At 31.8% G+C, this 23,187-nt stretch overlaps 1 protein-coding gene across 1 annotated transcript in view; it reads left to right on the top strand.

Moving 5' to 3' along the window:
• The window catches only part of LOC125065256 (A disintegrin and metalloproteinase with thrombospondin motifs 3-like), a 58,478-nt gene extending 36,434 nt beyond the window's left edge, over positions 1-22,044 (top strand). Inside the window, exons 10-17 of the mRNA XM_047672772.1 lie at positions 1,581-1,699; positions 1,999-2,107; positions 3,309-3,676; positions 5,202-5,302; positions 11,837-11,959; positions 16,551-16,655; positions 20,011-20,143; positions 20,889-22,044. Coding sequence (XP_047528728.1) covers positions 1,581-1,699; positions 1,999-2,107; positions 3,309-3,676; positions 5,202-5,302; positions 11,837-11,959; positions 16,551-16,655; positions 20,011-20,143; positions 20,889-21,164 — 1,334 coding nt within the window. The 3' untranslated portion in view covers positions 21,165-22,044. The remainder of the gene's footprint in view (positions 1-1,580; positions 1,700-1,998; positions 2,108-3,308; positions 3,677-5,201; positions 5,303-11,836; positions 11,960-16,550; positions 16,656-20,010; positions 20,144-20,888) is intronic.
• Positions 22,045-23,187: the final 1,143 nt, after the last annotated feature.

Here is a 23,187-nt window from a genome sequence, read left to right as displayed (position 1 = left end):
ATTAGCCCGCGGATTTTTTCGCATTTTAAGGGTGAGTCGGTTTAAGTTTGCTTTATATTAAATTTCATCAAATTCTGTCCAATTATTTTGGCCGTAAAAGCGTACCAGATAAACAGACAGTTACTTTTGCATTTGTATGTTTAGAATAGTTTGCGTAATTAATTAGGCATGTTCTGATGGCAACAATTAATTTAATTTGTCATCACGTGCCCACGATAATTAGCCAATGATGAATACAAATGCAAGCTAAACTAATTAGCTTAGGCTTGATGTATATAATCTTATCTATCGCGTTCTTGTATAGTATGATAATCAATGTGATGTATTTGAAGTTTGAGAGTTACTTATTTTTATTTACTCAATAAAGTAAAGCCAAAATAATAAATAATAATAGAATAAAAATATATTATTTTTGTTTCTCTTAGATATCAGTTGTAGCTTGATTGTATTAAGAAAATTATTAAGACAGTTTAAAAATAGTTGCTGTAATCAAAAATTGGAAGATGTACTAATATTTGCACTCGATGCGATGAAACTATATCACCATTATATTCAAATTCCAGTTAAGAGCAATATTTAATTGAAAATCCATAAGTCACATAAAATATTAATATTATCCGATTTATTTTCTGATGTTTTGACTATTCGTTAAGAACATAACTAATGATGTATGACATAAAAATTGAATTAAACTTATCAGTTTAATTCAATCTTAATAATAATAAAAATAATATTGATATTGATTAATGATTTCAATCCATCAACCAAAGGTAGGATTCAAGGTTGTCCACGACTCTTTGATCGTGTCATAACTATTGGCAAAACCTATCGTTTCATGGACAACAGTGCCAAGGCTGATAGCGGCGGCTGGGCTAAGGCTTCCTCTCGTTCTGAGAAGGTTAGGAGCATGTTCCACCAGGGTGCTCCAATGCGCTTTGGTGGATTCATATGTGGCAGAATTTCGTTTAAATTAGATACATGCAGGTTTCCTCACGATGTTTTCCTTCACCGCCGAGCTCGAGATGAATTATAAGCAAAAATTTAATATTATTAATTAAAATTTAGTGATGCTTGCCTGGGTTTGAACTCAAAATCAACAGTTAAGATATTTGCGTTTTAACCCCTGGGCCATCTCAGCTCTAAAAACACTGACAGAAGACACTGATAATTCTCGCGAAACTAGTGTTTATAATATTAATCTTGTGCTCGGTGCTTATACAAATAATCTCTAGGTAAATTGCACGTGACGTGAGAGATACTGCGATGTTTATCCAACATCGCGTAAAGAAGTAGCGCGGTGTAATAAACTAAGATTCTAGCTCTTTATAGAAAAGAAATCCAAGAACATGAGCGTGGAACAGCAGAGGACTTTTTTCATTATATTACGTCACATGTCCTTATACACATCTGTCAACTATTACTTATACTTTTAGTATATGACTTGCTTAAGAGAGTTCCTTAGGTTAATTTCGTTGGCATCAGTTAAATAAAAAAAAAATTATAACCAGAGATAATATGTTGCCTCGAGGCAACTTATTTATGAAATTGTAAAATAATTCAAAATGTCCCTTTATTATCAGAATCCAAGAACTGTGAAATATGGTGCGTGGACTACGCAGGCGGAGAGCCGGTCAGCTTCGGACCGCTACCCGATGGAACGCCATGTAGCTACGATCGACCTTATGACATTTGCTATCAGGTATGTGCTCACAACGCTAAAGACATAAAATACAAATCGACGAAAAAAAAATTGGATTGGCGATTTTTTTCTCTTAAATAATCAAATCTGTAAATTTTGTTTTTGAAATGCATTTTTTTATATCTTTATAATGCATCACAATCTAAATTTGAACATTTTTTGGTTCTAGAACCGTTTCCTAGTATTCTTTTTATGTTTATACCTCTTTTGTCATAAAATGTTGTGTTCCCTTAAACGGGTAATATTGGTCTTAGGTGTTGGACAGTACACATTATTAATTAATTCAATAATTATTTTAGGGTACATGTGTGAAAGGCCAGTGCAATGGGACGGATCCAGCCTGTGAGACTTGTCCTGACGGATATTGTAACAACAATACACACGTATACTCGAGACAACTTGGCAAAGGTAACCTTATAACCAGAATTACTTTGCAGATTAGTCAAAGTCGTTACTGCGGTACACTGGTGCACTTGACAAACCGTCTCTACTGTAGTGATATACCACATATTGCTGTATAAATAGTTTTGCCATTTTCGTCAATTTAAAGAATTCTTTATGAATTTCATTGCCTATGTTGAATTTAAATATGAGTATAACATGACACATGATGAAGAAATAGCTAGTTTTAATCCAAGCCCAATCATTCGGGTGTCAAATCGCGACGTACCAACCAATAAAAAAAACGAAAATGTACCATTATCAATTCTAAAACATGACAAAATGAGCGAACTCTTAGCATCGAGTTGAGTCGACGAAAATGTTTTATTTTATCGGTAATTACTTGTGTATAATGATACTTGGACGCAACAACAAAGGTAAACTTATTTGAGTATGATTTAGTATAATCATATTACATTGTAGTTTTTGTTTTGAGAGATCGTAGTCAAGTATAATGTCCTTACGTAGTGAAACCCAAACGAATTCAAAACGAGAACAATAATGTGTATAAGTTACATAATAAAAGAACTTCTACATCTCTCCGACAAATAATGATACTAATGACTGTAACTTAAACAGGGGAGGTACACCGTAATCGTAACATAAACAGTTAAGGAAGAGGGGCATTTTATTACGTAATTGGTATTTTTTGTCCTAAATGGAGAGAATATGAATTTTAAATTATAAATGATTGAAGAATAAATATAAAATGAAAAAATACCGCTAAGAAAGTTAAAATTTCCTTGCCATTCTCTACTACAATATGTATTATAAATATAAACCTTCATCTTGAAATACTAAGTTTATTGTACTAAAATCCATTGCATAGTGTAGAGCGTACAAACGACGGGAAGAAACAAATAAATACGTACAATATAGTATAAGAAATAGTGGTTATAATAAAAAGTTAAAATAGGTCCTAAATGTGGGAATCGTCCTCATGACCTAATATGGTACTTACAGATTTGAAGTAGTCAACATACCACCCGCCATTCTCACAAAAAAGATAAACTATAGACAACTTACTGCGCACTTATTTATGGTTAACAAAAACAGTAAAAAAGCTAAATTGTAGCATTAACAATGCAATTTAAGCAAATAATATGCAATTGTAAAATTATTTTCAATGCATTCTTTTTAATAATATATATGAAATTATGTTAAACAGGATGGACACGTCTAACTGTGATCCCACATGAAGCAAACCAGCTCTCCGTTCACATCGGCACACCGGTCGCATTAAATGTAGCCATCCGGGAACGTCGCAGGGACAGACCCATCCTCGAACTGGCCAAGCACTCCAGAAAATTCGAATTGGACAATCGTCAAGATAACTACCTGAAGTATGACCCGACTGTGCCACAGAACCTCCAGATAATAGAAGTGGATAGTAATGTTATTGATATTAAGGAGGGAGAACGTTTCGGGTGGGAGGGCGAAGTGGTGGCAGCTGGTAGCTTACTGCGCTGGAGGCAGACTGAAACGGATGTATTTATATCTTCGTCAGCGAAATTACAGACTGATTTAATGATTATGGTTGGTTTTTAACTTAATAACTTAACTTAAGTTTTTTTTTTTACATTATTTAATATAATTTCAGCTATTATATATGTTAAACGTTTTAAATGAGCTTCACCAAACCGAGTGGGCTGAAATTATTCCACACAATGTTAGTTCTTGTACCAACAGCATCTAGTGTATAAAATTGTATATATATATATATGTATTTTTCATGCTACAATATGATGAATTGATTTCTATCATTTGAGAATATCAAATACTGTTTTAATATTACCTTGGATTTTATTGAATCTAGTCGTCAAATCAGTAATGAATCCACATTGATTGCGTGCAAGTACCTTTTGCATTTTCGATTGGTTAATTAAAAATCCTATAGACTAACTAGTTTCGTACGATACATTATAGTCTGCAAGTATGTGCGCCTTCATAAATCCAGCATCTTCCTCACATCCATATAAAGTTCTGGCATTACATTCTGACCAACGGCCTCACGCTTTTTCCCCAGACGAACTTACACAAACTCCTCCCATTTTAAAATCGAGGACTTGTGAAATCTGCAGATTGTATAAAAAACTAACATAATCTAACAAATTCAAACGCTCCATTACTCCACCCCTGGGGAAATAAACGAAATGAAGTCTTAAGAACTAACAAAAATGTACGTTTCGAATACAAAAGGGACTGAACTATGTGACGTGAAACGAAGCGTAACATTTGATGATGAGGGTCCGGTCCAGAGGCGGTTTAATTATTCACGGATGCTTTCAACTCGCCTTCTGTACTTAATTAGGTATTTGCTCCACCAACTTCATACGTCGATGATTCTTTTATGTTGATTTATAGACTAGGATCGCGTGTGGTTAAATTCGCCAACTTCTTTTGTTTTAACGGTTTTTGTTTATTTTTAAAAAGTAAGCAATTCAACCTAATAATAATTAAGGACTATAAAAAAAAACATTAAAAAGTATTTAATAATATTAAAAATATTTTACGAAAATTATGAACATTGAAAGAATTATAAGTTATGTATATTCGTAAACGGTATGCCCATCTAAAACATTTTTAAAGTATTATATTTGACTAACAAATCCCAGCAAACGTTGTCCTGTCTGTCCATAAAAATACATACATACATCTGCTACATACATTATTTGACGCTTAATAATCGCAAATGGAGATACCACCATTTATATCATATATGTATATTAATGGATGCTTGGCACATTTAAATTTCTCTAGGATTTTTAAACATTAAAAATCGGCTTTTTGTATTAAAACGATAAAACATTATATATACACTTGTTTTTATATAATAACGTAACACAGATGTATTTATGCTGCCTTATCATTTATGTATTTACGATTTTTGTATTTCTCGTCAAACACACTTCTCAAGACGGAGCTGTTTTTGTTTTGTTTCCAAGTCATCACAGACAAATCTTAAATGTCTTAATCAACGCCATTTAACTTAAGCTCGAGCCTGTCTCTGTGGTATGTTAATTGAATGGTAAATATTAGCGTGTATTAAAATATTGTACAGGCAGTGCCCGATCACCCCGTCCCGCTGTCAGAATCCGTCGCTGTAGAAGTGTCCGTTAATTACAGCACTCCCACCGGGCGCACGAGGCCGATGGAATACAGGTAATGAAAAATATTTATTTAAAATTATTTGAAACTATAAGGAAATTGTAAGAGTGAAGCGAGGTGGAGCTTACGATTTTTTATCTATATTCAGTCAGTATATTAACGAAACCGAACTAGCTTTTAAGGTTTCAGGTCCCTGTGCGCCTAGGGAGTAAGACTGACTATTTTACTCCCTAGGCGTGCAAAAAGTTGATAAACTTCAAACCAATAGGGTTTTTTTCTATATAGAATTAAATATAATATAGAGAGATATAAAATAGAGAGATAGTAGTTAGTAGATATAGTAGTAAAGCTTTGTTGTTGTTGAACTGTTTGTGGTTGCCGTCCTTTTGTCCAAAAATTGTTATTATTTATCAATCACTTACTACCATAGGTCATGGTGCCCAAAGTGTAATGTAAAAAACAAATTAATTAAAAAAAAATAATAATAATAATAAGGCTATAGTCAACAATTCCACTTGGACGTATTATACCTTGTGATAGTACGTACATCCTCACAAAGAAACGGAATTTAAACCAGACATACTCTTCTCAAATGATAAACTCGACCTTGAAATTCTTGGAAATCTGTTTATTTCCAAGCACTCGCCGCTCAGTCAGATAAATATTAGACTTTAGTTGTTTCTAAGAATATACTAATCGATTGAGACTAAAGTGGTTTTATCGTTTAGCACTTCTATAAAATAATACCAACAAACCATTAAATAAAAGTCACAGACTCGTCCGATACACACAATGATTTGTTGTTTGGGGTCTAGATACACATATAAACACGCTAACCGTATAATAATATTTGTTATGGCTGCTGATCGAAACCGCAAACTTTAGACTAGAATTAGATATGTGCCTTTCAGTGACCACTGTCCAAACACGTGTCAATTAAAATTAATTTACAATTATTGAAATGTATTGAAATAATAATGCAAATTGAAATTAAGTGAAATGAAAGTTAGTAGCTAGAATTAAACAATGACAATGAAAAGAAAAATACGTAATTAGATATTTTCTTTAAATAATGATTGTTTGTGATTTTGTCTGTGTCTGTATGGGTGTTTTGGTAGTGAAAATATGGCTGCAGGAAAGAGCCTACAATTGTAATATTATACCGAAAATAATTAAGAAACATTTATTTTTCCATTAGATTCAGAATTTGTACACACAGCTTTTGCCCACGTACTTACAGCATCTTAGTTTTTATTCAAATGAGTTCAACATTTTGTGAACTTTCTTCACGAGAAAATATACACGTAACGTCTTTATTTATTTATTTTTAATTTGGCTTTTATTTGTGCCGAGAGGGCACCACGTAACGTCTAACTTGCCGTCGATCTTTGACCGTGACACATGACACGTGACGAGTCTTAAAACGTCGTAAGATAATTGCCGTGACATATGTAAATGCCTAATTTTATATATACTTACCTATTTTAATACGACGTATTGGTGTATATTAAATATATATTTATATTACATATATAAAACAATGTATGTAGGTATATCTATATTAATAATTTAGCTTTTTCGCGATTTTCCGCTTTCTCACTTTCAGGTTTTAAATTTAACGGCTTTTCTCTAATATAATAGGATGTATACATATAACGTTCCTCTTGAATCCTTTGTTTAGTGATGAAAACCGCATTTAAATCCGTTCCATAGTTGATGAGATCTAGGCGTACAGATGGCGTGAAGCGACTTTGTTTTATACTGTAGATAAAAGCAAAACATACAACTTTAGTGTATTAATCAAAAGTATAACATAAATAGAAAAGCTAAAGGCATAGTCAATATATTTCCTATATCTTGTGATAATTTAGCTAAATATTCTTTTAAATGTTATGTTATTTTAAATTAAACTGTCAAAAATATTATGGTTATGATAAAATATAATTTTAAATATCTATAACGAAGTAAGAATAATTCTATTTATAGGTTAGATGTGAAATGTCGCTGCTGATAAAAGGTTTTACAACGTAATGGCTGTCCGCCATATTACATTTCTGTTACAGTAATTGACACGAGGGACTTTCAGAAAACTAACGAAAGCCCATTTATCACATGTTGCAGAGTTCTGTTTATGTATCGAGAACATATATTTTTATGGTTAACTTTATGATATTTATGTACTTTTTCGTCTTTAGTTAATTTCAAATATCTCATGTCTAACAATAATACAATTTGTTTGATCGATTGTCGATTTGTTAGATAGATAATTGTCGCACATTTCGTGTCGGTAAGGAGTGGGGGAGCAAAGACGGGATAGAATAATAATAAACATGAGCATCTCTTGAAGAAATCTTTCTGATCAAATTTGATTCAAGGCATGATACGACGGAAGATGTAAAAAATCAAATGTGGGACGCAGGAACACGTTTTTTGGGTTATTTCCGGATGACATTGCCTCCAGAAATAAAATATATATAATACATACATACTTTGGAGATCTACTCAAAAATTAAGATCCTTATGATATGGCCCCATGGTTAGAACATGGTAATCTTAACGATGAATGCGGGTTCAACCCAGACGAGCAAGTTTTAATGTGCTTCGTTTCTATTTATAATTCATTTGTGGTCAGCGTTGTGGTCTGCAAATGGCAGGTTTAATTTTCTTTTAAATTAAATTAAATGTTACCTACTTGTATACAATATGCATACCACGTATTGGAACTGCATGTTGGAATATACCCCGAGAATGAAATATTACTAATTAAAAGTAAAAAATTAAAATTAATGATCTTTCTTTTGTATAAAATTAATATTGAAACATTGAAAATGTATAAAATTAATATTGTTGTTTACTGATTCTTAATTAAATCAATACTCAAACTTTGTTTTAACTTGGTCTTAACTATAGACATTTTTTTTATCACTCGTTACTGCGTCAATTATAGGTGACATCATGTATAAATTGAGTTTATTTATTACATGCTCCTTGTACTCGTGCTCATCGTCTTTTTATTATTTAACTTTTCCGGTTTGTGTGAAGAAAATTTGCCAACAGTTGAAACATTACTAACAGTATTTAAAACGGGATATTTACCATGTTTTTTATTTTTATTTGTTGGAGCTCGATATTTCGACATTATCTACAAATGTCTTGTTCACGAGACATTCAACAAATAAAAATAAAAAACATGGTAAATATCCCGTTTTAAATACTGTTAGTAATAAAAATAACCATGTTAATTTAAAATCTTATATAGTTGAAACATTATTTTAAATAATTTTAATAATTTTTTTTTTAGCATTAGCAGCCTGTAAATTTTCCCACTGCTGGGCTAAAGGCCTCCTCTCCCTTTGAGGAGAAGGTTTGGAGCATATTCCACCACGCTGCTCCAATGCGGGTTGGCGGAATACACATGTGGCAGAATTTCGTTGAAATTAGACACATGCAGGTTTCCTCACGATGTTTTCCTTCACCGCCGAGCACGAGATGAATTATAAACACAAATTAAGCACATGAAAATTCAGTGGTGCCTGCCTGGGTTTGAACCCTAAATCATCGGTTAAGAGGCACGCGTTCTAACCACTGGGCCATCTCGGCTCTATAATTTTAATAATAATGTTTCATAATATTTTTGACAATATATTTTACATATTATCATCTTATGGTTAACTCAGAACTATGCGAAGCCCTAATTTCCTGGAGATTTTTTTTTTTAGAAAAAGGGCTAGAAATTCATTATACTTAATTGTATTGTAGGTATATGTCCAAACGCTTAGCATTCAAATTAATCGGATATATATGTTTATGTACGCTAACTAATATTATAAATGCAAATGTAACTCTGTCCACCCGAAGCCCTAGAAAAGACATAGGCTATTTTTTTTAATTCACTCCTCCAGGGGGTGGTGTGTGTGCTAAAGATAAAGTATTATAAATATCGCGCGGATAACGGCACAGGTTCAGCTTGTACTGAATATAAGTTTGTATCATTGAATGAAATAGATAGGTGGACTTATTAATGCTTATATATAATACATGTAAGCTACTCAGAGATTAATTCAGGCACATCTGCAAGGAGCGCCTTGTTAGTAATTCTCGTGTGACCAACGTCGTCGAAACCTGAGTGGATATCGTAATGGTATATCTTTATTTCAATATAAACGAGCAATCGAAATCAAAACAATATGTAAAACTAAAAGTAAATTAACGGTCTGTAAATATTCCATTGCTGGGCTGAGATCTCTAATCTTTTTTGCTTGGAGCTTGGAGCTTAATCCACCACGCTGCTTCGCTAAACGAGAACCTCTTACAGATATGTTTTGGTACATACAAAAGAAAAAATATTCCATTCAACAAATCAATCCATTATATTAAATAAATTAACAATTTATTTTATTTTTAATTAACTTATAGATCTTATTTAAAAAAAAACTTATAGATATTAATAGCCTTCAAAATGATAGTTTTGTAAAATTTGAAAAACAGTCTCTCTATCACGCCCTGTTTTGGGATGACCTTCCATTTCTCCTCGGCACCCGTTAAATGGAACGGGGTCCCCCCTCTCATTCCCTGAAATCAGAAGCGACTGAGATAAAGTAAAGTAATAGTGATTAGTCGAACATTTTAGTAGAATTATTTTTTATTAAACATATTTTCACAATTACTTTTACATTAAACATATAATGTCTGAGTAACCTTATTTACCTATATAAGTGATTGTTTTTTACTTGACGTAGTTATTTGAATGTTCGTAACTACCGTAATTAAGTGCTTGTTTTTAAGATTTCCATCTCCCAGTTTTGTTTAAATCCATAGAGAGATGGTCCGGTAGTTAGAACCCGTAAGTCTTGCCGAAGTTTGCGTATTCAAATCAAGGCAGCAAGGCTGAATTTTAAAATGCTTTATTAAAATTTATAATTAGCATCAGTCCAGCGGTAGGTTAACTACATACTTTATGATATTTCAGATTATTAATTAATAAATAACCATCGGCTGCAAAGCTATATTTTTAATTTCAGTTTTTATGTAAATCTATAATAACCCTCCTTAAAGATATACCTCGTTATGTAAAATTTTAAATCATCACAACAAATAAGTACAATATTAAAGTTATTTACTAAATATGTAACTGAATTAGTGTCCTCGAAACTTATCCATAAACCGACTTTTATGTCTGGAAACTTGAAAAATACTCCAGAGACTAAAATATCAACATGAAACTAACTAACTCAACAGTAATAGAGAGGGAATCTAGAATATATCTGTAAACGTAATCTCACCCAAATCTCTCAGGGCTAGCAAGACCAATTTCAGTTAGACTAAACTATCCTAGTCCGAGACTCAGATAGGATCAGTCTAACATTACGTAACTTTGTATTGAACAAACACACATAACTAGTATTATATACAATACATAGATTAAAATTAACTAAATACATTATACAACTATGCTCATAAAAAGAAATAGATTTTTAATGCTTCATTAAATAAACTTCGAAATTAATATAAGTGATTGTACCAAGAGATGAAGCGCGTTTCGGAGATTTACTGTATAATATTATTATCATTACATAGTATAAAACAAAGTCGCTTACCGCTGTCTGTCCCTATGTATGCTTAGATCTTTAAAATTAAACAACGGATTTTGATAGAGTTTCTTTAATAGATAGATTGATTCAATAAGAAGGTTTATATGTATAATACATGCACAATATAAACGAACACTAATAATTTTAGAGATTTCTGAAGTGATGTCGTAAATAAACACATTTTCATATATAAATAAAAAAAAATTAAAGCACAATCTGAAAACGGCGACCGAACCTTAAATTTTACGTGGTTTCCGAATCAAGTAGTTTGCGTACACGCTCAAAAGAAAAACCAAAACATTTTTAATAGCCTGACACACGATTTTAACCCAAGATATATATCTGCAGCTATTATTTATGAGCTAGACACTAGACCGAGACAGTTTACTCATATTATAAATACGATACATAGTCATGTCTAAAGTGAATTAGAAACACCGCAGGAACTGACCGCAGAGCACCGCCATGTGTTCGACAACACCACAAATTCGAACTTGCATCGTGGACTAATTACGACTAACTAATAGTCACTTTGCTTATGATATGGTCAAATGCACATTATTAAACGAAAGTGGACCAATATTTAAACTTCATAATTCGAGTAACAAGCCCAATTATTGACCTAGTAAGACGTCTTGTATCACATATGTTTTTTTTATGTGTCTATAAATATATTTATTCTGTGTATCCACTAACTTCATCTTAACTGCTCAACGGATTTTCATGCGTTTTTAATTAATATAAAGAGCGATAAACGACGAAGCTTTGAGTATGTAATTATGTTTATATTACACATGCAATAACGTATTTACTTGCCCGAACGACAATGGCTGAAAACACTAATAACAGTCGAACGACTTTCTTTAAATCATGACGTTACTAACCCTATTTCCTGAGCGTTCATTTTTTGATAATAATATATATATTACACCGAAATGCTGATAATTTATGATCTTACATTAAGGTCCGTCACCTTATATTTATCTCTTGTATTCAGATGGTCGAACGACCGCGGCCCGTGCTCCGTGTCGTGCGGCGGCGGCGTGCGGGCCGTGCGGCCGCGCTGCCCGCGCGACCAACGCTGCGGGCCCACCCGTTACGAACGGTGCAATACACACAGGTAAGTTAGATTTTCAATTAGTATATTTATTTACGGCCAGTATTATATCTTAGCATTTCTAAATTTGTTCTTATATGCAACCTTTTTCTGTTATTGCGATTTAATTTTAGTCGATAAACGGTGAATTTATCTCTGTGTGAAAAGAACAGTCAGAACACACATTATTATTATTATTATTTGACTTAAGGTCTTAGTTTACTGGGATAAAAAACCCTTCAACCAATAAACAAAGACGTTTGCTCTAAAGCCAAATACCAATAATTTGTACGGTGTGGCTATGGCTCTTATTAAAATGGTTTTATAAAGGCAAAAGTTTAAAGGATAAAAGCTTTTTTCAATCTTAATTGACACACAATCAGCTGATTTGCACAATTAAATCTTCCCGTTAACCAGCCTATTTATTTATGAAAACAGAATGAAAATTATCCTCGATGACGCTAATTTATGACGTATAAGCTGACGCATTTTTATGGGCTGTTATTTCTATAGCCTGGTGCTAAAAGGCCCAATATCAATAACCCTTACTCTTGATAATCAGAATTGAATCAATGAACTCATATTGGTCGTTTATTATAACATATGCCATTTTGCGTAATAGTGCTGGTATTCGTAATATTAAACTTAAGACGTTTTAACACAAATACATGTATGTTTTTTTTAAAAACTAAAGATTTTTTTCTATCAGTATAAGTGGATCAAATGTCAAATCTTACAACCAATTATTTGATTCGAAGTATATTCTACTATATTGCCAATAAATATTATATCCAATACACAGAATTATTTACCCGTATAGGTATTAACTCATATCCACCGTTTAAAATATACATAGGATATGAGTTGATTATAGTTCATTAGTTGATGTTTTTTTTTTAATTTTCTTTTGATAATACCCTTGACTACAAGTAAAAATGAATTCAATTCAAAAACATATATATAAAAACATTATTAACATATTTTATTATATAAGCTAAAAATATGTCTTAAATGAAGACAAGATATACTTCGAAATATTCTAGAACATTATATGTTTATCGAAAGCGAACTAACTTTATTTAAATAAAAGAATAAAATAAAACGCAGTCACTGAGATTATAGTCTTTCTAATGACCGAAAATAAAAGGCGGAAGACCAGAAATACCAATTAAGTAGTTTAGGATAGCGTGCCTCGCGAACAATAGCTAAGTTCGGAGAGTTAAGCGCGCCAGTCATTACCGATACGCTTTCAACCGTATTCAAGCGATTATCCAGTGCGCCTGTAATTACACTGGCTCACTCATACTTCAAACGGCAACACTGCACTATAAAGTATTAGTGTATAGTTGTAGAATAAATGATAGTTAGGTGGTCTTACCCAGGTGGACTTTGGCAAAGATATATCATTATTTTGTAAGTCAGTTTACTAGGACACGTAACGTAGCATCTTAGATATCGTGACTGGAGAGCGTTGACAATGTAAAGATTGCATAAGAATTCTAACAATAGGTATATCTGTTGTCGTTTTATTTATTTTTTAGGGTTCAGTACCTCTAAAAGAATACGGAACCCTTATAAGATCACTTCGTTGTCCGTCTGTCTCTCTATATGTCTGTGTGTTCATCAAGACCCATTTTACTCAGAAAAGCGTAAAGGTAAGACCAAATATTAAGGGCCGCGATCCCACGGTGCTGTGGAATAATAAAACTTCTAAGTCCACGCAATCAAAAGATACGGCCGTTTATATCGTATTTCCCATACATTCGCAAAGGAAATCAAACCCTAGAGGGTACTATTGACCTAGAACCATTAAATTTGACACAAAGCGATATCTTGTAACACCAGTATAAGTGTAGGAAAATATCAAAATACTGATAAATCTGTCAGTATCGTTTGGTGGTATGGAAGCCTCAGTGCGTGAGTCCGACTCGCACTTGCCCAGTTTTTTTTTTTTTTTATTTCACACATCGAACATGAAGCGGCATAGTGGAGCGTATTGTCGATATAAAATAAAAACCGCGATTCACTCAGCTTCAATTTATTTTAATTTTTAGCACTGCGTAGTATGTGAATCGGTTCATATTGAATAGAATTTCTTACACATATATTTTGAGCATCTTGATATAGGACGCAGTAGGAGACACCATGAATGATTACTAGTAATAAAAATAACCATGTTATTTTAAAATCTTATACCATGAATGATATTTAAAAAATGTACAGCAAAGCAAGGAGACGCCGTTTTTTCTATAACTTTTAATAAGCAGTGTTAGTTTTGCAAGCAACAACTCTTTTTATTCTGTTTTGAAGTTTCATAAATTACCTTGTATTGATTCAATGCAATTAATTATTATGGTCTTTCAATTCGAGTAAATTTGAATTAAAGATTATAAATGATTCAGATATAAAATTATATATATATCTACACAACATATTTATATTTTTTTTTTTGAATGTCAAAGACTATGTGTTTGATGTGTTTATAATTTTGATCAGAAATCCCAAGGTGAATTGGCCATCTAAACGGTGTCATATAAAACCTCTAGATATTTTTCTTTGGAAATTGAAAGCCAACATTACAAACGTCATTCGCTGAATGGCATTCAACATCTGAATCGTCACCGAATAATGGATCTTCAGATTGAACCAATTTAGCAGTAGTTGCGTCCAACGTTTGAAACTAATAATCTTTCAACACTAATGTAAAAATTAACCGTTGCAGAACGATCGATAGTTTGACTATCGATAGTTGACCGCGTAAAAATATTCGGAATATCGATAGTACTATCGATAGTATCGTTTTGATCAATACTATCGATAGTATCGATAGCTCACCTTGAACAATACTATTGATTATCGCAATACTATCGATACTATCGATAGTATCGCTAGCTCTCTGTAAGCAATACTATTGGTAGCTACGATACTATTTATAATATCTATAGTATCGATAGTTTTGGATTATCGATAGTTTAGGTTAAAAGTAATGGGTTTTGTAATACTGTCGATAGTATTGCTCATGGGGAGCTATCAATACTATCGCAAACACCTTAACTATCGATAATCTAATTTACTAGTGTTACATATCGATAGTGGACTATCGATATGTAACACTAGTAAAAAATACTGCAGCTGTTCGTAAACATAAGTATTTATTTTATAAATACACGTGTGCCTCATATTGAGTAAACCTTTTGTGTGTCTCATTATTAAGTTCGTTTTTTGTTATAAATTGCAATCAGCTTACTAACCAATTTATGTTCATTGGATAGTATTGATTACTTTGATAGAAACAATGAAAGTCATTGTATAAACACGAGAAGTGAAGATAAACTTATAAGACCAAGTTTGCGACTTCGCAAAGTCAATATCTTGCGGGTAGTCGGTTCTATAATAAAATCCTGCAGAGCGCTTTATGTGATCATTTCAGAAGTAAAACCTTTAAAACTTATATAAAAGAAAAACATAAAAAAACTAAATTAAAACCGTACATGATTATAAAATGTAATGTAATTTTATTTTGGTGCAAACGGGTCACTACTGACTACTGATTTTTGGTTTTTATTGGTTGAATCTACCTTCTAAACCAGTTTTTAAGAACATATTTCATGAGGCAATTGTTCAAAGGAATTATAGTGTCATATGGACCTACCTTGAAGCTTTATGTGTGTGATCATTTTTAATTTTTTGAGAACTATGAAAACTTGTACTGGTACTCAGATTGCATCTCAATTGTCACATCCGTATTAATTTATACTGTCGATAAAATGTTTAACAATACAAAAACGTAAATAAAATAGATTTTAACATCATAGAAGTTAATATCTAATTTTACAATACAACAAAGAATAGTTTTATGTAATTTGAATTACCGAAAAAAATAACGTAGATTGTTACTTACATTTATTTATTTTCGGGGAGCATACAGCAAATTATAATACACAAACATTTGATATCAAAACAAGTGTCGCATAAGCCAACAAAGTTTCTACTGTTACATAAAAACATGGAGTGAACCCAATAAGAACAAGTAATTAACAGATAATCAAAGTATATAAAATAAACACAAACAAAAATAATGTTAATGACAAATAGAGTTATTACGGCTCCTGAGTTTTAAAAAACTTAAACAGATTTACGTTAAAGATATCAACATTACTTTAACATATATTTATATACACATCCATAGTCTTTTCCAACCATAAGAGGACAAAAGCTAAGTAAGCAGCATTTGACATCGAAGTAACGTGACGGTTATCAGCGAGAGCTTGAATAATAATAATCTGATAATTGAAAAATGATATTAATTGTGAATTGACGTAAAAATACCGTCTTAAACGTCAACGAAACTAATGAATTATCGGAACTTTAGAAGTAAAACTAAAGTGGATATAAATACTTTTATAAAAAAAGAATGATTATTCAATAACAGAAGATAGTCCACAAGATAGCTGAGCTATTAGAAAACCGCGTGGCATACGTTAATCTAAGATTTATTTGTCTTTATTCCTTTCTAGATTAGAAATGATCATACGTGATTTCGCCAATAAAATCAGTCAAAGTATCAAGCGTTCTGTTTTTAAACTATAAATGTCAAGATTTCACTTTTCTGCAGTTGCGAGTTCTCGTGGGCGGAGGGCGAATGGGAGGAGTGCAGCGCCACGTGCGGCTCGTCGGGCGTACGCGAGCGACAGCTGTTCTGTATACCCGGGAACATGAGGTACGTGCTCCGACTTTCTTACAGCATATAATTACAGGTGCAGTAAAAATTTTTATCTCGCCTCGGTCAATGTCTGTGAAAGTGGAATTTTCTTATTGTTTTTAACTACTTCGTGATGAGTTGGATACATGAAATCTAGATATCCAAAAGATGAATGTATCTCTTCAAACATACATTTCAATTAGCTTTTCGTATTGTTATATTTATGAGTTATGAATAATGAGTAAGTGTCTCATTATACATTTCCATTTTACACATTGGAGCGTACCAATTTCATTCATATTGACTTTAAGCAATTATCATGCTGAATAATCCGATGGACGATTCTCACCTAGACTGTTGTTTTTAAATGAAAAGTACACAGACTGATAATATGTACATTAGGTAAATATTTTTTCATAAAGTTCTTTATACTGTTTCTAAATTAATTTACTAGTATACTGGTGTTACTGATTACAATACTATGAAATAATTTCTGCAACTTTAAACTTCTTTCATATAGAAGTTGAAGGGTAACTCTCTAGGAATTTAACCCGTGCGAAGTCGGGACAGACGACTAGTACTTACATAGACCAACAGGCGTTTTCTATATTTTATTAATTTCAACGTAAATGTTAATTAACAAATACACCATTTATTTGGATTAATTCAAAATTTACTTGACACGGGATTAACTTTATATTAAATTTATATTTTACATCAAAAGAAGATTATAATTCATACTTCATAATTCATTCATAATTATTTAATCTAATCCAATTTAAAACGGATGGATAAACGTTAAACGTTTGTCTGTCAGTCTAATATTCTTCGGTTAAATTATGTTTCTACTGATTAAAATTAAATGTTTATTTGTTTTAATTATTTCGGCGTTTGAGTGGACTTTCAAAAACCCGTAATACGAAATAAATTAATTACAGAAATGACATTACATTCATTTAGAATACACATAAAATCAGATCCAATATCTCTATAAGAAAAGATGAAAGACAACACATAGATTAAATATTATTTAAAATTTAATTCTAAATAATAATGAGATTGATCGGTGAATTCACATACCTACATTAAACAGCTTTAGCTTGGCTGGTATTCGAAATTCACCGTTCGCACAACATTCATGTGAACGTGAAACGTGCACGGAGACTTTTGAATCTACATAAGCGAATTTAAACAAAACCATTCGTTCATTCCTTCCACTCTTAGGTTGCGGCCAGACAGATCAATACATGCAATATATTATAGTATAAGAACGAAATAAAGTTTATTTAAAAAAGTAAGTAATCATTGTTATTATGTAGGTACAAAAAATATATTCCATTTTCTACAAAATAAAAGGAATCGATAAAATCACAAAGCGCAATACACGGAATAATATAAAATACTACAAAAAAATAAATTCATTTCTGAATTTTATCGCTTCTTCGTTTGAGGTTTTGATGAGATCCATCGTAATTCAGATATTTAAACTCCGACTGAAATTATTTGTAACAAATATATATATATATATATATATATATATATATATATATATATATATATATATTTGTAACAAATATATATATATATATATATATATAGGGACATTCGTTTCGAACATTGAACCATTTATCTTCTCGGTTGTAGAACTTCTACGCGAGAAACCTGTGCGATCGTATCTTCCCAAGAAACAGTTATTAGTTTTATATACGTTTACGTTTTTAGTTTTATATACGTTTAATTAAATGTCGGTGAATTTTATTGATATTTGAACAAATAGGATAACACAATGTATATTTTGGTTATAACAACTACTAAATTACACATGTGATTTATGATACAACGACACAAAAAAAATTTAAAACTGTTCTATAAATGTTTTTTTAAAGACTATTTAAAATTATATTTTTATTGTCTTTTTACTAGTATATTTTTTTATATAAAATATAATATCACTGGTGTATTCGCCTTTATACTTTAGATGTAGGTATCCACTTTACGGAGAGACAAAACACAGCTTCCAATATCAAGCAACGGATCCCTCGAGCTTTACCGAGTTTCATTCTAGCCTTCGTGTACTTGTAAAATGCATGAATATTGCTCTTTTATGACATTTGCCACGGTGATATAACAATCATTTCTACACAGTATTGATTCCATACAAAAGAATCAAGGGAAAACAATCCAAATGCCACGTTATATATTAACGAACTGCCTTGACAGTCTAGTAGCTGAAAGGGGTGCAAATGTCAAGATCGGATTTCGGGTATTTCAAGAAATTTTGATTAGCAGGAGTTTGGTATTTGGAGTTTATATCAAGAATACATTATTGGAGTATTCCAGTGCCTCGAAAAACATATAAGGCTATTGATATTGCACCTGAACTCTATCCAGTCGGTTCGGATTTTCAGCCCCTTCGTATTGTAAGAGTGCATTTATATATAATTATATTATATTGCACACACTTTTTTCACGCTGTCGGTAGTCTCGCTAGAGAATGGATGCCTTGGCCAAAGTCGAACTGGAGTCGATCGTTTATAATTTTATTTCTTATCCTTTCATTACTCGCAAACTGTAAATTTATTTCTTTTAAATTTATTTTGTGTCTGTTAACATCGTTCCCACCGAGTATCCCATGACACACCTCTTTTTTTGGTGTACAATATTTTACTACTATGTTAAGCTATCTTATTCGCATTCTGCCGATACTATAAACATGTATATTATTATACAAAGTAACTTGTATTTTTATAAATAATTGAAATAATATCGGTTTAAGATTTGTTATTTAAAGACAGTCGGTGAGACAAATCTGTCTAAAATTGAATGCAAATTTACAGTTTCGAGCGCCTAATTAGTGTTTGCGAAGTGACCAGCGCATCTACGCTGTTAATTGAATCCAATATTGGTTTCTGCAGTAAATATACAAAATTAAAACTAAACTTACAATCTTCATGTTTTTATTTATAACGACTGATACTGCTTATAAACGACATCAATGAATTAATAATATTAATTAAATACGTCACTTGATATTATTATAATTAATTAATCGTGTATATTCAATTCTTTAATATTGAAAAAAAAAATAACTTAACTTTCTATCATTGCCTTTATTACAACTAATTTTATAGCTATAATTATTAAGTGAGTAGCAATGATTCTCATGAATTAATATTTAATTAAATACACAATTTTATCAAGTCGCGTGATTTTTGTAATAATTGTTTTTTTTTTCAATGTTTTTAATTTCAAAACAAAAAATATCATACAGGGAGAAATCCAATGAAAGAACGTAATATGAGTCTAAGAGACTATTTATGTCTATGAAACTAACATAACAAATATTACCATAGAAGTTCTTCGTTCGTTACAGTATAACAACAAGAAGAGAGTTAATACGACGAAGCGTTTCACCAGCACTTTGCCCCCCCACCAAACCTGATAAAATGGAGCCCTGCAATAGAATACCTTGCCCCGTTTACTGGCAAGAGATGCCTTGGACTCAGGTGAGTTGACGTTCAATCTCTACTCTAGTGCAACACAGTCTGCACAAAGAGTCTTCCGATTAGTTTTTGAAAAAGTATTATGAAATGTATTTACTGTATGTTTGGATTGTACTCGTGTTATTATTATTATATTTTTAGAGATTTAATTTACCGTTATGAGGGAACCATTATTATTTAGTTATTAATCAAATTTAATTTATAGCTACACTTTCTAATAACACGAAATAATTAAATTATTATGATTAATTAATCCGATTCATCTACAATGATTGTCATATGGTATTTACGATCTGCAAAGTTTTTATGTACTTACATTATCGAATAAATACGATTGTTTTTTTATGAGTGCACAGAAAGATATTACTATGTAAAGAGAAGAACTTTTACTCCTTCCTTGTTGTTTCTTAAGAACTTATATACCTACATATATATAACTTATTCACCCAATCGAAGCGTACTCGAATTTTAAACCATACACCTTTTTAAAAAGTACATACACCTGCAAACTACATTTTAGTCTATGGTAGATGTCAAACGCTATTATTGTTTATTTCATGCCATTAGAAGCAAACCACGTCTGTTTGTTTTTATTATTTATGTTTAAATAAAAGCAGATACCGGCTTGCATTGCTTTATTGCGCTGTTACTTCAGCATTCTACAATCATAATGATTTATTTTTTATGAAAAATGAGTTATGAATCTCAAAAAAATCAGAAAAGTTTTTAACTTTAATTGTTCATTCAGTGTTCAACGACATGCGGCCGAGGCGTGTCTCACCGCCCACTCGTCTGCCCGGCGACCGACGAGGCGCTGTGCGGCCCAAAGCCTCGCGAGCGGCGCCGCAGATGCCGCCTCCGCCGCTGCCCCGCCAAGCCGCCCGTGTGCCCCGCCACTGACGCGACCCAGTACTGCGAACTTTTCACCAAAGACCAGCTTGAGAGGAACTGTGTCGTTCCACCTTTTAGAAAATATTGTTGCAACGCCTGTCTCTCTGTTGGAAAGATTGATGGAGTATCTTAAGGAAATAGATTGCCGTATACTTATTACTTAGTCATTACAAATCACTTGACCCTCCAGTCACTAATATAGCTCAGTGTTGTAAAGATTGATGTCGTAAATTAACTTGTAATTTATGGTCCGAAACTAATCCTAACTTAAGAGAAATCGCTTAGGAAAAAAAGAACTAAATTCTTGAACTTGAACTTTTGAAGATATATTTTTACCTGTGGAAAACATGAATTCATATTTTAAATTTGAATACAAGTAATATCTGATTGAAATATGAAACACAAAGACCAAATTGTCAGTAAGCTCTTTTTGTACTCAGAGGTGATCAATTTGCAATAATAAGACGTGAAAATCTCATTTCATTATTGTATTATGTACACATACAAATACGATACAAAAATGTAGTAAAATTTACCTATTTTTTTATTTTGAATTGCATATTTTTAAACGTATCAACGCGTATACGTTTGAATATTAAATTCAAGCCTTTAATTCAATGAACACTTAATTCCACTTTTATCGCTAATTAATTTCAAAGTATAAATAAACCATTATTAAAAAAAAGGAAATAATATTTACTTAAGTAAACACAGTTATACGAATAAATTTAATATTTCATATTTAAATGTCGTTACCGCATAAGTCGTACATAAAGTTTACCAAGTATTCCGTTTTCAAAAGGATTTTTTTTTATTTTAAATAACAATACAACGATCTATCGAACAAATTTACGTTGTGATGTATTTTTGTAGTCGATATATCATTTCTGTTGTCTAGTATCAATATTAATGTAAGTAGAATAAGATTTAAGGTATATTTACATAATAGGAGAGAAGTGCCATAATGTATACTACACACTTCAACGTATTAAATAAAATAAATCCATAAAACATTGAGTTTTTCATTTCGATTCCCTATTTTTTTTTTTAAACAAAACACTATTCTTAGACTTTCTTTGCAAGTAATATTAATGACTTAACCCGTCAATGCGAAATAGTATTTAAAATGCTGTGCACCTGTTAATGGTACAGATTAATTTATCAATCAAATAGAACTGTAGCACTGCGTAGTAGTAGGTGGTACCACCTTTAGCAATCGAAGAAATAATAAAGATAAACAAACTTCATATTTACGTATTCCATGAAATTTCCTAATAGCTCAGCTATATTGTACAAGGCTAACAGTTCTTGATTAATATATCTTTATTTATAACGCTACACTATTCCACGTAAATACTTTTATCCAATATAAGTTTACCTTCAAATTTCCGACTACAGCTTTGTAGACGTTTTTTCGCAAATCCATAATAAATGGGGGATTATTCAACTCACTCGTCCAATGATATCGCGTCGATTCAATGTCTAACGTTGTTTATTTGACTTTTATCCTCTCTTGGTTGAAATATACTATAGATGTGAGGTATATTTAGGTTTTAGAAAAGGACTCGCGTTTGCCATGTCAGCTCAAACACTATCCTGAACGCATCTGTATCAATGGAATATTATTCGTTTGGTTAACACATCAGACATAGACAAAATCCATGTCATACAATTAGTATTCCAGCAGGAAAATATAGAAAATGTGAATCGTAAACAATACCAGGGCTAGCACCAATTTGTGTTTTAATATTCATCTCGCGTTCGGCGGTAAAGAAAAACACGATAAGGAAAGCTGCAAACATCGAATAAAAGTCTGGTACATATATATCCACAATCCCTCCTTGGAGCGTGGTGGAACTCCAAACCTCGTCAAGAGGAGAGTATGGATTTACGCTCGGACATTTAAAGGTGTTCCTTTACTTTACATTATTATTATTTTATCATAGTAACCCAAGATTTTCAAACATAACTTTATTAATTATGATACTAAAAATATATATTCTAAAAACAGTAAATCGTTTAATTTTATTTATTTCATGAACAGGAAAGTTGAGCTACACTTTCCTGCTCGTGAAATGTTCAATCATGTTTAAATTGTTGCTGCTCCTACAATTTTCTAAAAGCAATAACACCTGATCCTAAATCTGCTCAGTCAA

This window comes from Vanessa atalanta, chromosome 7, assembly GCF_905147765.1.
Source record: "Vanessa atalanta chromosome 7, ilVanAtal1.2, whole genome shotgun sequence".
Lineage (NCBI taxonomy): Eukaryota > Metazoa > Arthropoda > Insecta > Lepidoptera > Nymphalidae > Vanessa > Vanessa atalanta.
This window is presented reverse-complemented; position numbering and strand designations above follow the sequence as displayed.